This window comes from Pecten maximus, chromosome 2 (assembly GCF_902652985.1).
Source record: "Pecten maximus chromosome 2, xPecMax1.1, whole genome shotgun sequence".
In the NCBI taxonomy this organism is placed as follows: Eukaryota; Metazoa; Mollusca; class Bivalvia; order Pectinida; family Pectinidae; genus Pecten; species Pecten maximus.
The window spans coordinates 12,288,591-12,302,856 of record NC_047016.1 but is presented as its reverse complement, the minus strand read 5'-3'; the positions used below and the strand labels follow the sequence as shown (position 1 = coordinate 12,302,856).

General features: G+C 35.0%; 2 protein-coding genes across 2 annotated transcripts; one reads left to right on the top strand and one right to left on the bottom strand.

Moving 5' to 3' along the window:
- Positions 1-3,269: 3,269 nt before the first annotated feature.
- LOC117317812 (transcription initiation factor IIB-like) lies at positions 3,270-11,512 on the bottom strand. The gene is made up of 10 exons (XM_033872756.1): positions 11,399-11,512; positions 9,355-9,465; positions 8,762-8,843; positions 8,066-8,173; positions 7,486-7,572; positions 6,604-6,733; positions 6,154-6,263; positions 5,611-5,705; positions 5,179-5,255; positions 3,270-4,044 (listed from the first exon to the last, which is right to left on the bottom strand). The coding sequence occupies exons 1-10, from the start codon at positions 11,422-11,424 to the stop codon at positions 3,911-3,913; spliced, it is 960 nt and encodes a 319-aa protein (XP_033728647.1). The 5' UTR covers positions 11,425-11,512; the 3' UTR covers positions 3,270-3,910.
- Positions 11,513-11,607: 95 nt separating this feature from the next.
- LOC117317819 (endonuclease G, mitochondrial-like) lies at positions 11,608-14,266 on the top strand. The gene is made up of 3 exons (XM_033872767.1): positions 11,608-12,380; positions 12,760-12,872; positions 13,366-14,266. Exons 1-3 carry the CDS (start codon positions 11,817-11,819, stop codon positions 13,640-13,642), a joined length of 954 nt encoding a protein of 317 aa, XP_033728658.1. The 5' UTR covers positions 11,608-11,816; the 3' UTR covers positions 13,643-14,266.

Below are 14,266 nucleotides of genomic sequence, written 5' to 3'. Positions count from 1 at the left end.
TAATTCGTGAGGAGAGTCAAACGCGAATTAAAATCCCTCACGAATATTTATATAAGAATGACAAGAATAAGTGGTGTCAATTTTGAATCTATCGTAATCTTTAGTTGGTGAACAGATATCGCCATTAAAGTAATAATAGAATGATAGATTATATACTTATATTAGAGTGTAGTTTTATATCACAAAACACCAAAATTTCACACGCAAAAAACTCACTGAACACTAATATTGTAGTTGAACTCGGACTAAAATACCTACTAGATGACGATTTAGTTAATTTAGGCGCAGTAGGTCCGGTCCCGAGGATTCCGGATGGTCATCCGGAAGATGTCGTACTTTATTACCAGCGATGTTGTTTATGTAAGCTTAAATGTATGTCGTACCTCACATCGCTTGATTCTACATGTTTGTTTACTGTTTCCGTAATCGGGGCCGGCAAATATTCTTTGGTTATTATTTTTTTTTAATTGGAGATCTGTGGCGTGGTCATGTCGGTGAAATAATACAGAAAAACTATATATGAATGGGCGTGACACTTGTATATAGCCTAGAGGCGTATACAGGTACAGTACATACAATTCAGTATAGACATACATCGATATTGCATGACTTTTCTTGTACAGTCACGACTTTTCTTGTACAGTCACGACTTTTCTTGTACAGTCACATGAATCTCATCAACAAAATGGCTACCAACATGGAAATATCGCCGACCTGTTAACGTCATTCGCGAATTTAAAGTCATTTTGAGATCAGAATTCACGAAATTATGTATTCACGAATAAGTCGAATGAGGTGAGTTCGGGAAATTAAGTACTAGCGAAATATAAGTGATTTACAGTATATTGTGGTAACCAACTTTTTAGCTTTTTATGAAAAAAAAAAAAAAATAATCCCAGAATGATCTTTATGCAAATCTGATATTTTATTTACTTTTTTCCTCTTTTCCTTTTATCATTTGATGATAAAGAAAACCTTGATATGTAATCTCAGAATGATCTTAAAAAGATTTTTCTGAAAAGTAGCAATAACAAATTTAAACCCACAAAATCCCATATCACCACTGGTCAGCCATTTTGATTTCCTGATCAGACACTAATTAAATGGACACAACTATGGTCAAAATAACCTACATGTGAAGTTTGTGAAATATCCCTCATGACCAGTACTTCTCTAGAAATTGTGATGACAAATATTGTGTAAGTATGGACCATGGACTTCAGCGATTTGAATCTGATGATGGTGGATGAAAACAAGAGATCCCAGAGGGATCTTGGCGCCCACCATTTAATGATCTACATCAGTCAAATGAAAGACTGATCTTTTCTCTTTTTTTCCTTCTCTCGCTCTTCTTTCAAAATATTTAATAACAGAATAAGTACAATATAGGAGGAGCAACCTGCAATATTCATAATCCAAGATGGCCGCCTGTCAGCCATGATGTTTTCTGATCAGTCCCAAAATGAAATATGCACAACCAGGGACTAACAGAAACATACATATCAAATTTTACTTTTTGAGAAATAGCAACAACAAACTTTAATTGTCAAAATCAAAGATGGCTGCCTGGCGGTCATTTTTTCAGATTGGTCCAAAAATGCAATATGCACAACGGAGACCAAGGGGAACCTACATATGAAATTTAAGAAACATCCCTTCGGTACTTTCTGAGAACTTTAATTGTCAAAATCCAAGATGGCTACCTGTTGGCCATGTTTTCTGATCAGTCACAAAATGCAATATGCACAACTAGGGACCAAGGGGAACCTATATTTGAAATTTGAGAAAGATCCCTTCAGTACTTTCTTTTCTGAGAAATAGTGATAACAAACTTCAATTATCAAAATCTAAGATGACTGCCTGTCGGCCATGTTGTTTTCAGATCAGTCCCCTAATTGAATATACAAAACTAGTGACTTAGATACATATCAAATTTCAGAAAAATTCTTCCATTACTCTTAGAGAAAGGCATGGTGATAACAAACTTCAATTTTCAAAATCCATGATGGCTGCCTGTCAGCTATGGTGTTTTTTTATCAGCCCCAAAATGCAATATTTGTAACAAGGGACCAAGGGGAATCTACATATAAAATTTGAGAAGATCCCTGCAGTGCTTTCTGAGAAATAGCGATAACAAACTGTAATTGTCAAAATCAAAGATGGCTGCTGGTCTGCCATGTTGTTTTCCAATTTGTCCCAAAATGCATAACTATGGATCAAGGGAAACCTGAGAAAGATCTCTTCAGTACTTTAAGAGAAATAGCGATAATAAACTTTTGTCAAAATCCAAGATAGCTGCCTGTTGGCCATGTTGTTTTCGTCCCAAAATGCATAACTAGGGACCAAAGGAAACCTACCGTATATATGAAATTTGAGAAAGATCCCTTCAGCACTTTATGAGAAATAGCGATAACAAGAATTGTTTATGGATGGACGGACCACAGACGCAGGGCGATTTGAATAGCCCACCATCTGATGATGATGGGCTAAAAACATACCATTATAACATCTTCAATATTTCTGATGGTGTTTCAGTAAAATCAGATGTTTTTCTATTCGCTTGGTTATCCCAGTGATGATATTTCATTTTAAAGAACTCTTCAGTCAATTTTAATTTTCTACTTGACAGGATTTATAACATCAGAATCATCAAGGTCACGGGGTCAGATTTGTGAAAATATGATGACTTCTTCTCAGTACTTGTCAGGACCAGGGTCAAAATATTGGGTCAATACAGTGTAGTATGCCTGGTTAAAAAGACCACCAAAGTTCAAATGATTTACCTTGACTTACTCTCAAGGTCACAGGGGTCAAATGTGTTAAAATATTTCAATCAACTTCATCTCAGTACATTAGAGGTCTGTGGTCAAGATATTTGGCCAGTAGCATGCTGGAAAGAAGGACTACCGAGCTGTTTCAAATGTCTGTCCTTGAACTTCTTTCACGGTCACAGGTGTCATATGTGTTAAAATCTTATATCACTTCTAATTACCAAGGTTAATAACAAGAAGCCCAAGTTCATGATATTGGTCTAGTAGTATGCTTGGTTGAAGGGCATTGGTTCATATATCTACCATATTATCACTCCAAGTTCTTTTCATAGGAGCATGTGGGTCTTCATGTCATACAGACACTTTCTAGTTCTTACCAACATACATCAGTATATACTGGGAAGGCCATTCCAGTTTCAAAATATTTGTTTATGATACTTAATTACTACTGCCCTTTATATTATAAAACCAACGCAATTGTAAAATGAAACACAAAGATGAACTTTCTCATTTATTTATTTGCTATCAAAAACAGCACAATAAATTATACATGACAAAATCATGACATATATAGATAGTGAGTAATGTGTATCTTTCTGATTTTTTTTTTTTGCCTAAATATCTTCAATATTGGTATATCAATGGATTTTTCACAATTAGTTGTTTTGTTAACATTATTGTAATGACACTAATCATTGGACATCACACAAATTTGGGACATTAATTTTACCACTGATTATACATGTAGTACAGTGTATACATGTGTGATTTATCACAGTAATAGTGGAAAACCAAACTTAGCAGGCAACAACAATACCCAAGTCTCAACAATACAGAGATAGCCAAACAAATACGCTTGTAACTGATGAATCCTACACATAACCATACCAAGCTAGTACACCAAGGTGTATTTGGTCTATTGTGTACCAGACACTGATTTTATACACTCCTAGCTGGTAAGGGAAAATTTGGAACACGCCCTAAGGTGATTGATTAGAAAGAAAATTCCAATGTTTAGAGAACATTTTCTTTCACAAGTAAGTCCCCGTTGGTCCACAGTGTTGCAGAAATATCTGACTTCCTTCCTGTCAATGGGAGCGTTCTCCAGTCGAATATTTCCTCTAAATATGAGGATGTCATCAAGATGTTGGCAGGTTTGCAATGGATGTGGCAAATTTAAAGTCGTCTGGGAATAAGAGGTGAGCCTTTGGATACATGAGTTTGTAGGATTGTCTTATAGTCACCTCTGCCACGCCAGCAATCTCCCCTATCTCTGTAATAGGAAATAAACAGCTTACTTACTACAATCTTTACAATTTATTTAATACAAGGTATCTTAAGCCATACAAGTACCCTTGCTATAAAACATTGAACAATATGCAACAAAAGATGTTAAGAATTGTCTGGTCACTGTTGCTCGGGGAAAACACTGCTAAATTTAGCAAGAGATGATAGTAATAAGAATTTGAAGTAACGGATATAAATATATTTGATAATTAACAAATTTTGCCCCTGGGGGTTGAAACCCAAATTTGCGAAAAAAAATTATGGTTGTAAGTGTAAAACGTTTCAGGAAAATTGGATCATTAATGAAGTCCATAGAGCAAGGATGTCAAAAACCTATTTATAATAAGTGACCTCATTTTTGACCCCAGCTGATTGAAATATAAACTTGTATAAGAGATGATGATTGTAAGTGAGTGTATGAAGTTTTAGGACAGTTAAATCATTAATGAAGTCGTTAGAGTGAGGACAATATGTTAACTTATACGAGAGATGGTTACTGTAAGTATATCAAGTTTCAAGACATCTGGATCATTGATGAAATTGGTAGAGTGAGGACATTATTCAGTTTCGTACATACAAGCCTATCCTTAAAACAATAAATTTTTAATTCTGTGCCATTTTCCTTTGAAAACATTAAAACGTGACTTTTAACTTATAATACAAATGCAATGTTTCAGCACAAATGCTCATTATGAATAGATGTATGTCAAGTTTTAGCTGTTTTCTCTTATTATTCGTGATATACCAGTATGAACCAAATTGACCAGGACCTTTGATTTGACTTATATGTTTGAAAATCATCAGAACTTGTGTTCTACTGAAAAGGGACAGGTATGCCAAATCTTAAAACCTTGCATAGATTTTCCCCCTAAATGGAAGTGTATGATTTTGTTGAAGGACCAAAATTGACTGTCACTTTTGATCCCAGATTCTGAAAATCTATAAAGTTTATCCTCTAATGAAAGGGAACCACTATGCAAAGCTGGGTTATCCTCTGTAGCAGATTTTCTCTGAAATGGACAGTGAGGCACAACACGAAGGAACAGACAGAAGGTTAACTGCAATAGTATATCCCCTCCATAACTCGAGGTAAGGGGATCAAAATCCTATCATAGCTTACCCTGCTCTGTCTTTTTTGTAGCAGATCCCTGAGATGCCATATATATAGCTGCTGCTGCTACTGATATTGGACTACGTCTGTAAAAAAGATGATAAAGAGCTTCTGATATTGGACTTCATATGTAATGGAGGACATACCTATGAATATTGGACGTCTATAAAATAGAGAACAAACATCGACTGATGTTAACTGTAGTGTGAATCAATTCAATGTAACATACAATAAAACACCATCATAGTAATGGAGACAAGGCAACATCTCGGGTCTACAGAGAGAAAATTTCAAAACAAACACAATGTTACAGAACACCATCGAGTCAGATGTAAACCAGTATGACTGATCACTGTTCATCCTTAAACAACAATAGCTGTTAATATTGTAGGATTTTTAACAAGATGGAACCAAAATAAACTGATCACTATCAACACCTACCCAGGCACTAGGTCTGTGTCCACTGCTTTCCTGGCAATCACAGTCGCTGCCTTCTGTACTGATAAGGGCAGACCGAGGTTGGAACAGAATCGAGACTGAAAGTTAGAATGTTCTACTTTAATGCATCAGCTTATTTTAACAACTAATAAAAGCACTCTGTCCTGAAATGGTTCTATTTTGGATTCATCAACTTATCAATATCAAAAGAGATCTCATAGAGAATATCTTTAATTTCAATCGGAAAATATTTAAGCCACATGATTTACAATATTCAATGACAAATATATACATTGCAGTTTTCAGGGAAACAACTCTCAAGATACATACATGATTTCAAAAATACCTCACATTGTTTTGTTTTCACTGCTGTGATTGAGGAGATATTGACGATTATTTTCTGCTGACTCATTTCGTGCCTAATTTTCAGGTAAAAGAATTTCATACCTTTTTTTCCTTTACAAATCATATAATGATATCAATTAAAACAATGTTTTTGTGTGGAAATAGTAAAAAATTGTTGTTATTTCTAGCTTGAGTACATACCATAAAGTCTCCTGTGGTTATTAAAGCCACATTTGTTTCCAGCGTCTTCAGAATCAGTTTGAACACTCGACCAATCTCCTTCTTGGATATCTTTGATACAGCACATATTTCTGAAAATACATCATCAATATACTGAAGTTTGACTGACCTTTTTTTGGAGACATGTCAGTCTTCATATAGACCATAAAGCTGGTTTTACATGATAATGCTGATTTCTATTTCATTTGAATACTAAATTTTCACTGTCATGTTATACATTGTGAAATACAATTCTAACAGAACTAATTCTCATTCTTGAGAGACAAAACAGGAAAAATAAATTCCTAGACATCAATTTTCATTCACTAGCTAATATCCTGGCTTGTCGTCAATCAATTTTCAACAAACTTTTATTCATCTCAAGTCTTTGCAAGCATTATACAGTCAAAGAGTGCCAGGCATGAATTTTACCTTTAAATGTCCTCGGGACTCCTTCCTGGCGACATGCAATGTACATACAAGCTGACGCAATAGCATCGTTGCTTCGTCCCTTCAGAGTTTTGCCTTCGTGGACTTGTTTGAAAAGTGTGTTTGCCCGATCCTATTACGAAATCAAAAACATAAATCATTAATGATAAGTATACACACCATTGTTGTGTTCACAATAAAATTGCTTCTGCAGAGCAGTTCATAAAGAACAATGCCTTTAAACACTTCACAGTAACAAGAACACAGATAACAAAATGCCAAAATTGTGTGCTGGACTGGATACATTGGATCCCCAATAGTATTACTGGTAAGTATCATTTGTCTGGGAGGATCCCCAATAGTATTACTGGTAAGTATCGTTTGTCTGGGAGGATCCCCAATAGTATTAATGGTAAGTATCATTACTGGTAAATATCATTTGTCTGGATATTGGATCCCCAATAGTATTACTGGTAAGTATCGTTTGTCTGGGAGGACCGTCTGAATACTATAGGCCACCACATTTCATATGTGGCCCTGTCTAATTGCTTTATGTTGATAATAGTTTTATGTGGCGGAGTCTCCTTGTAGTAGATGGTAGCTACCTCAATAAACAATATAGAAGAAGCCCATTACATGTCATCTAGTGAATTGAGGGAAGTGTCTTGCTGAACGATACAATGATGACAGCACAGTATGGTTCATGATCTCATCTTAATGAAAAAAACAAATTAATTTGGATAGGGACTGCAACACACACTGCGTTTAACATAATCATCATGACTAACCCTGAAGAAATGCCTTCAATTATCAAAATACTGTGGGTCCTTTGATTAACATAAACAATAAAATCCTGAATTCAAATAACAGTTACAGTAGACTTACTGCAATCATTTTTGGTAAGTTGAGCCTGTCTCCCATCTGGTTGATTTCTCTAAAAGCATTAATTAATGCTCGGTCAGAACTGTTTATCTGTAAAACAGAGCAACAATTGTTATCATAAACAGTCAATTCTGTCTATAACAATATACTTTTAATTGTCTGTGGTGATGGAATGTTTTTTTTCTAAATCTGTCAGAATGATATGTAATTAACTGTAGTTAACCTGATTCAATACACTGTACCTTGATTTGTATTTATTTTTGATTTTGTCTTATTCAAATTTTCTTTCAAAAAAGTTTTCAATAGATTTACCAGGTACAATGCATGGATGAAATTTTGGAGATTCATTTTACTTTTTCATCAAAATGTGAACACAACTATGAATTTTCATAAGAACAAAACTGTTACAAGTTCACATCTTTAACATTCTTATTTTATAATCAAAACTGACAATTTGACCCCTGTGATCTTTGGGCAGATCAGTAAATAAGATATTAAAACCATCTTAAGAATTCCAAATCAGTCAAAGATTGATAATTATAAATAGGACAAAATCCAAAATGTACTAAGATTTTAATTTTACCGTTCTACGATTTCTGTACATGGGCTTGCCAAATTCATCTGTCATCATTTCCTGTTTAGGGTCCATAGCAATCATGGTAGACAGGTCACTGCCATCTAAAAGTGGATTCTGAAACATAAAATACAATTTATCATGCATATTGTGAACAAAAATAAAGATATACAAGTCTTCACCCATATATTTTATCACATTATGGAGGCAGGGTGGTCTAGTTGTGGAACACAGGGCTACATGACCAAAGGGTCCCTAGTTCAAGTCTTGGCACGAGCGCTGTGTTGTATCCTTGAACAAGATACTTTACTCCATTGTGCTACAGTCAATTCATCTGTAAATAAGTACGTGGTAGGGCAGTTCAAGAAATGTTGTGTCTAAGCCATTAACGCTGAAATCGCAGCTCTGACTGTATGCTCCCCATTTTATTTATCATCTACCTATTAATTAATTTCTGTGGTAATGAATATTACCAATACCAACTTCACAACAATACGCCTATAAAATTAAATACCTCGTGAAGGATGTACAGCATTAAGCTTGTACAAGGGATAGTTGTTAATATAGTCACCACTGTATCACGATTTGTAGATATTACTAGAATCATTTGGATGTTGAAGATTGCTAGTGGCAGCCAGATCAACTAATAAATTTCTTGAATAGAAACAGATTTGATTTGGTGTCAAAATAAGTGTTTCTTCCTACCTCTGCTGAACCAACACGAGAGGGATCTTTGGTGTTCTTTTCATTACTGAATGTCCTCCACTCGGTTCCAACGTCTACAACTCTGTAGAAATAACAAACAGTGACATTAGTGTCAAAATCATTGTGAGTATAGCTCAATTGATTACATTACAATTAACAATCATGCATAAACACACACAACATCATCTAGTAAACATACTGATAACATATGTACAACAACATCATCTAGTAAACATACTGATAACAGATATGTATAACGTTACAACATCATCTAGTAAACATACTGATAACAGATATGTATAACAACATCATCTAGTAAACATACTGATAACAGATATGTATAACAACATCATCTAGTAAACATACTGATAACAGATATGTATAACAACATTTGAAAATAACTTATCTTTGTAAAAAAATAAATAAATAAATCATCATCATTCTATGTTCATGCAGGAACAAAGAAAACATTGCATAAAATATAAGCTAATATAAGTAATTCTGAAAACTCAAGTATAACTAATTATCTCTGTATAGGAATATAACTGGATTATCTTACTGAATGTGCAATTTTAGTACTGATAATGATTTACCTGTCTCCAACAACAAGCCCACACTCAGGACAGATCATATCCCCGGCATGGTAGTCCTCCACCAGAGGAGAGTCTGGGTGCTGGGGACAGTGAAGTATTGGGACTGATCGCCTGTAACATGTATTGTTTTTTACACTTGCAAGGGGAAACACAACAAACAAGATATAAGAAGATTTATTTTCTGTTATACCCGGTGTGTGTACAAACAGGAAACAACAGCTCTGTAGAACTAGTTTTAGGTAAAAATCTTAAATTTGTATTCGTCAAAAGATTAACGACCCATCATGCATGTTTAGAAGCTATAATATCCAATATTCTTAAAGCTAAATTGCTTGAAATAACTATATTTATTACATTTTTACCAGTGAAATATCAAAAATTATTCATTCTATAAAAATATGATATTCTTCACTAGTGAAAAATATCACTTTTGCTGATTTGACCAATCAAATTAAAGATTAGAAAATACCAAAATAATTGACCAATCAGAAAGCCCGACATATATGTCAGCACCTGGACAGGGGAAACTACTTTTTTTGTTTACAAATTATCGCTGTAGTCCTAGTTAGCATACGGGGTAGGGTTTTCGTTGATAAAAAATGTAATAAACAGAATATCTAACAGTGTCTTCAGTAAAACCAAATATATTTCACTCGTGTGGCTAATATTTTGATATTTTTCACTCGTGCTGCGCACTCGTGAAAAATATCAAAATATTAGCCCCACTCGTGAAATATATTTGGTATTACTGAAGACACTGTTAGATATCCTCTATATATATATACAGAACCCCTGTGCTCCTATAACATAAAAGGCTACTGGTTGGCTGGTCCACGTCCGTGGCTGATCTATCATTTGACGATATTATGCACAGTTTCTATGTCCATTAACATCTAACGGGGGGGGGGGGGGGGGTAAAACGTTATTTTTCTATATATTTCTAATCTGTGTTAAGTTCTGTTAAAAAAATATCTTTGACAAGTTGATTAATTTTGCGCATTTGAGAACTTGTGTGTCTTTTCAGCAAATGAATAAAACCATATGGGACCCTTCTTCCTTTCATGTCTTAAAGCATCGTTTATCACATGATTGTGTACTCAATAATCTGATTGCATGGTTTCATCCCGACGCCATGATGATTATACCATTAAGTGCTTACTTGTATGATAACAAATGTACTCTCATGTAACAGTGTTGATTTCACTCCAATAATGCCAGTTTAGGGACTACATATCGGTACTAGGAAGTATTTTTGCTATTATAAGTACTCTATATAAATGAACAATGTCATAATATGTAATCGATTTGGGGGAAGTTCAAATGTTATGGAAATTTTCTTAATTTTCTTTTCTATAAGTTTAAATGGCAGACTGAATAAAAAAAAATCCTGTTCTCTCCGATATAAATTAAGGTACACAACGGTCCTTTAATGTATCTGTGTATATTATGGTACAAAATCATGGTACAACATTGCGTCTTCCTATGGTACGAAATTGTGAAAACATGGTACCAAATGGTAGATTTGGGTACAAACTGACAATGGTAACAGATGGTTATGGTATGAAATGCTATTATGACTAAAACATAATTCAATTGATCATGGCCATGGCCATGGGGTCTTGTGTGGATTTTATGCCCTTCCCATATTACCAACCTTTCCCGAATATAAATGATCAACGACACATATTGTAGCATTGATAAAGAAAACATTTGTTTTATTTTTGAAGCACTTACAATTATTTTTATTTGTTTAATATGCTACATCTGTTACATCTATGTAAAGTAATACATGCTAATCGCGATATAGTCCCAATTTTCAGACGATCTTACTACGTAGACAAGGCAGCTTTAAATGCTATATTAACATCAGACACCTGCTATCAGCTGGCTGTACTGCACATCACACATTGGCAATTTAATTTGAACAGTTTATACCAGTAAAATATCTTAATCAGATTAAAAGAAAATGTATACAATAAAAAGTTCCTTGTTTGAACTCATAAAATAGATGGATACGATGCCAACATAACAGACTTATTTTTACCCTCTGCCTGTGCTTGTTGACGCCATTGTTGTGCAACAGGAACGGTATATCTCATGTATTTATAACCTTTTTGACGTCACGCTTAGAAGGGTCGACTATAGGTCCTTAGAAGAGTGCGGGCAATAATTGGTGATCGAATGTTCTAATTTAAAGCCGGATTTCTATTCAAGATTATGAAATAATATGGTCTTTCTTTTTAAAACGGGATAGTGTCTGAAAAATTCCGGAAGGAGAAGAAAATAATTCAGGGGTGAAATGTTAGTGGACTTGACCAATACACTTCCGGTAGGGAAGGTCGTACATCCGGTTGAATGTCAATAGGTAGTAGGCCTGCTAAGAAGGACAAATTGTTCCTCGTCTCGTGCAGCAGTGGCTTGACTTCCTGTTGGATAATCTATTTTAATTGTGATAACTAACAATGAAACGATTTCGACTGCTTGCTACTGTATCCGCACTTTCAACCGGAGCAGGTATTTTTGCAGGCGTAAATTATGAAGCACACAGGAGAGGTCAAAAGGAACAAGGTGAAACTGAAAGTAGAAACTATAAATATTATATACCGTTACCAACCGTATCTGCAGCAGCCCCAACTAATGTTGATCTCCCTTCATTGTCTAGTACAGTTTTTCCAGCTCCGCCACCACCACCTTCTAATCGGGTATCTGAGATAATGAAGTACGGGTTTCCTAGTTTGGACCAAATTAGGTCTTATGACAACTTTGTACTGAGCTATGACCGGAGAAATAGAACTGCTCACTGGGTGTTCGAACATATCAAACCTGAGCATATTGGAAAAAATGACACTGATAGAGAGCAATCCTCATTTCATGAAGATTATTCCATCCACCCTTACTTCAGATCTACCAATTATGATTATAAATCCAGTGGATATGATCGTGGTCATTTAGCTGCAGCGGCAAATCACAGACACTCTCAAAATGCCATGGACCAAACATTCACTCTGAGCAATATCTCACCACAGGTAAGATGCTTCTGGCGCTATGTGTAAGTACTCTTTTAAACTTGATAAGAATTTAGTCAATCTACATTGAAAGAAAGTTAAGAATTATGTAAAATTGTGGTCTGATCAATCCAATGTGTTACAACTTTACACAAGTAAGTGAAAATCACAATTTTGAAGTTAGGCTTGGCAAGTAAACTGAACATACTGTATCTGAAAGTGCCCAGGGGAAGAAAATTAAGTCAGATTTATCAGATGTTTATTTTCTCCAGGTTACATTTTCAGTGGAAGGGGGTAATAGGCTAAATGTACGATGAGCACTGTACTTAATGACTGAAGTTTTCATTTCTAGGTTTACTCACACAAGTTACTAAGAACTATAATTCTTCTAACTTTACAGGTAGGTAGAGGATTTAACAGAGATGCATGGAATAACCTGGAGAAGTTTGTTCGTAGTGTTGCCAGAATGAACAGGAATGTGTATGTTTGTACTGGTCCTCTCTATCTACCTAGGTAAGTAGCTCAACAGCTCTCCAGAGTACTTTGGTCTACATTGTCCGAGTGTACATTTGGGTTGATACCCGGTTTTGTCAGTGTCTGTATATATCTACTGGTGATGACCACAGGGCTTTAGGAAACATTAAGTCTATAATCATTGTAACCAAGATCGAAGGGATTCATTCATGATCAGCATATGTTATGATATTTATCATTTCCATTTATTTTGTAAGATTCATATTTTCATTATGTTAAATTGTGATAGTGAGGAAGCACTCACTGATTCTTATATAACAATTACCAGGTATTCCATTCATATAAAGATGTACATTTTAAGAAAGATCTTTCATTGTTAATTTCATTCTCCTCATTAAAACTTGTGTTATTTTAAGCGTGTTGTTGGAAAATCAAAAAGCAAAAAGAAAAAGATTTTCAGATTTTATTTACTTCAAGATAGTGCAGGCTGTCTGGCTTTTTGACTTGATTGAAATCCATGTATGTATTTCAGACGAGAAGCGGATGGGAAATTGTATGTAAAATACCCTGTGATTGGTCCAAACAATGTGGCAGTGCCTACACATTTCTTCAAGGTCATCGCCGTTGAAAACTTCCAAGGCGAGTTTGAATTGATGTCATTTGTGATGCCTAATGAAGTGATTCCTGATAACATCCCCATTAAAAACTTCATGGTTCCCATGGAGACCATTGAAAGAGCTGGGGGCATCCTGTTGTTTGATAAAATTTCGAAGAAAAGATTTACTATCATCAATGGAAAAAGAGTCTGACAATGATAAACTAGTTTGTCCAAATTGTCATCAACGTTAATTACAGGTCTATCATTGATAAAAAATATCTGACAAAGATGTCAGAATAGTTAATTGACATTAACTGCAGATTAAGGTTGTCTAGTTTGTTTATGGACATTTGAATTAGGTGCAGATTGATACACAATTATTACATATCAATATTTGAACATATAATTTGTCCTATATATCCACATATAGGGACGGTATGTAACACCAGATTTTCAGTAAACGCTGAGGTAAAATTTGACTCCCAAAACTGATTTTTTTATTCTTAGGTCAAGAGACAAGTTGACATGTTTAGACCCAAAGGAGCTTGACATGTTCTTATGACCCAGAATGAAATTGATCAACTTAACACAGTGTTAAAGGACCAAAATATTTTGGACAAGTTCAAATTTCAAGGTTTTGGGGTCAAGATCAAGGTCACTGTTACTATTTTTTGTTTTTACCCAGTATGATTGTTGAAGTCCATATTCAGTCAACGTAACTTGTTACTTCTAGTGGGGCCACGGTGGCTGAGTGGTTAAGATGTCCCGACACTTTATCACTAGCCCTCCACCTCTGGGTTGCGAGTTCGAAACCTACGTGGGGCAGTTGCCAGGT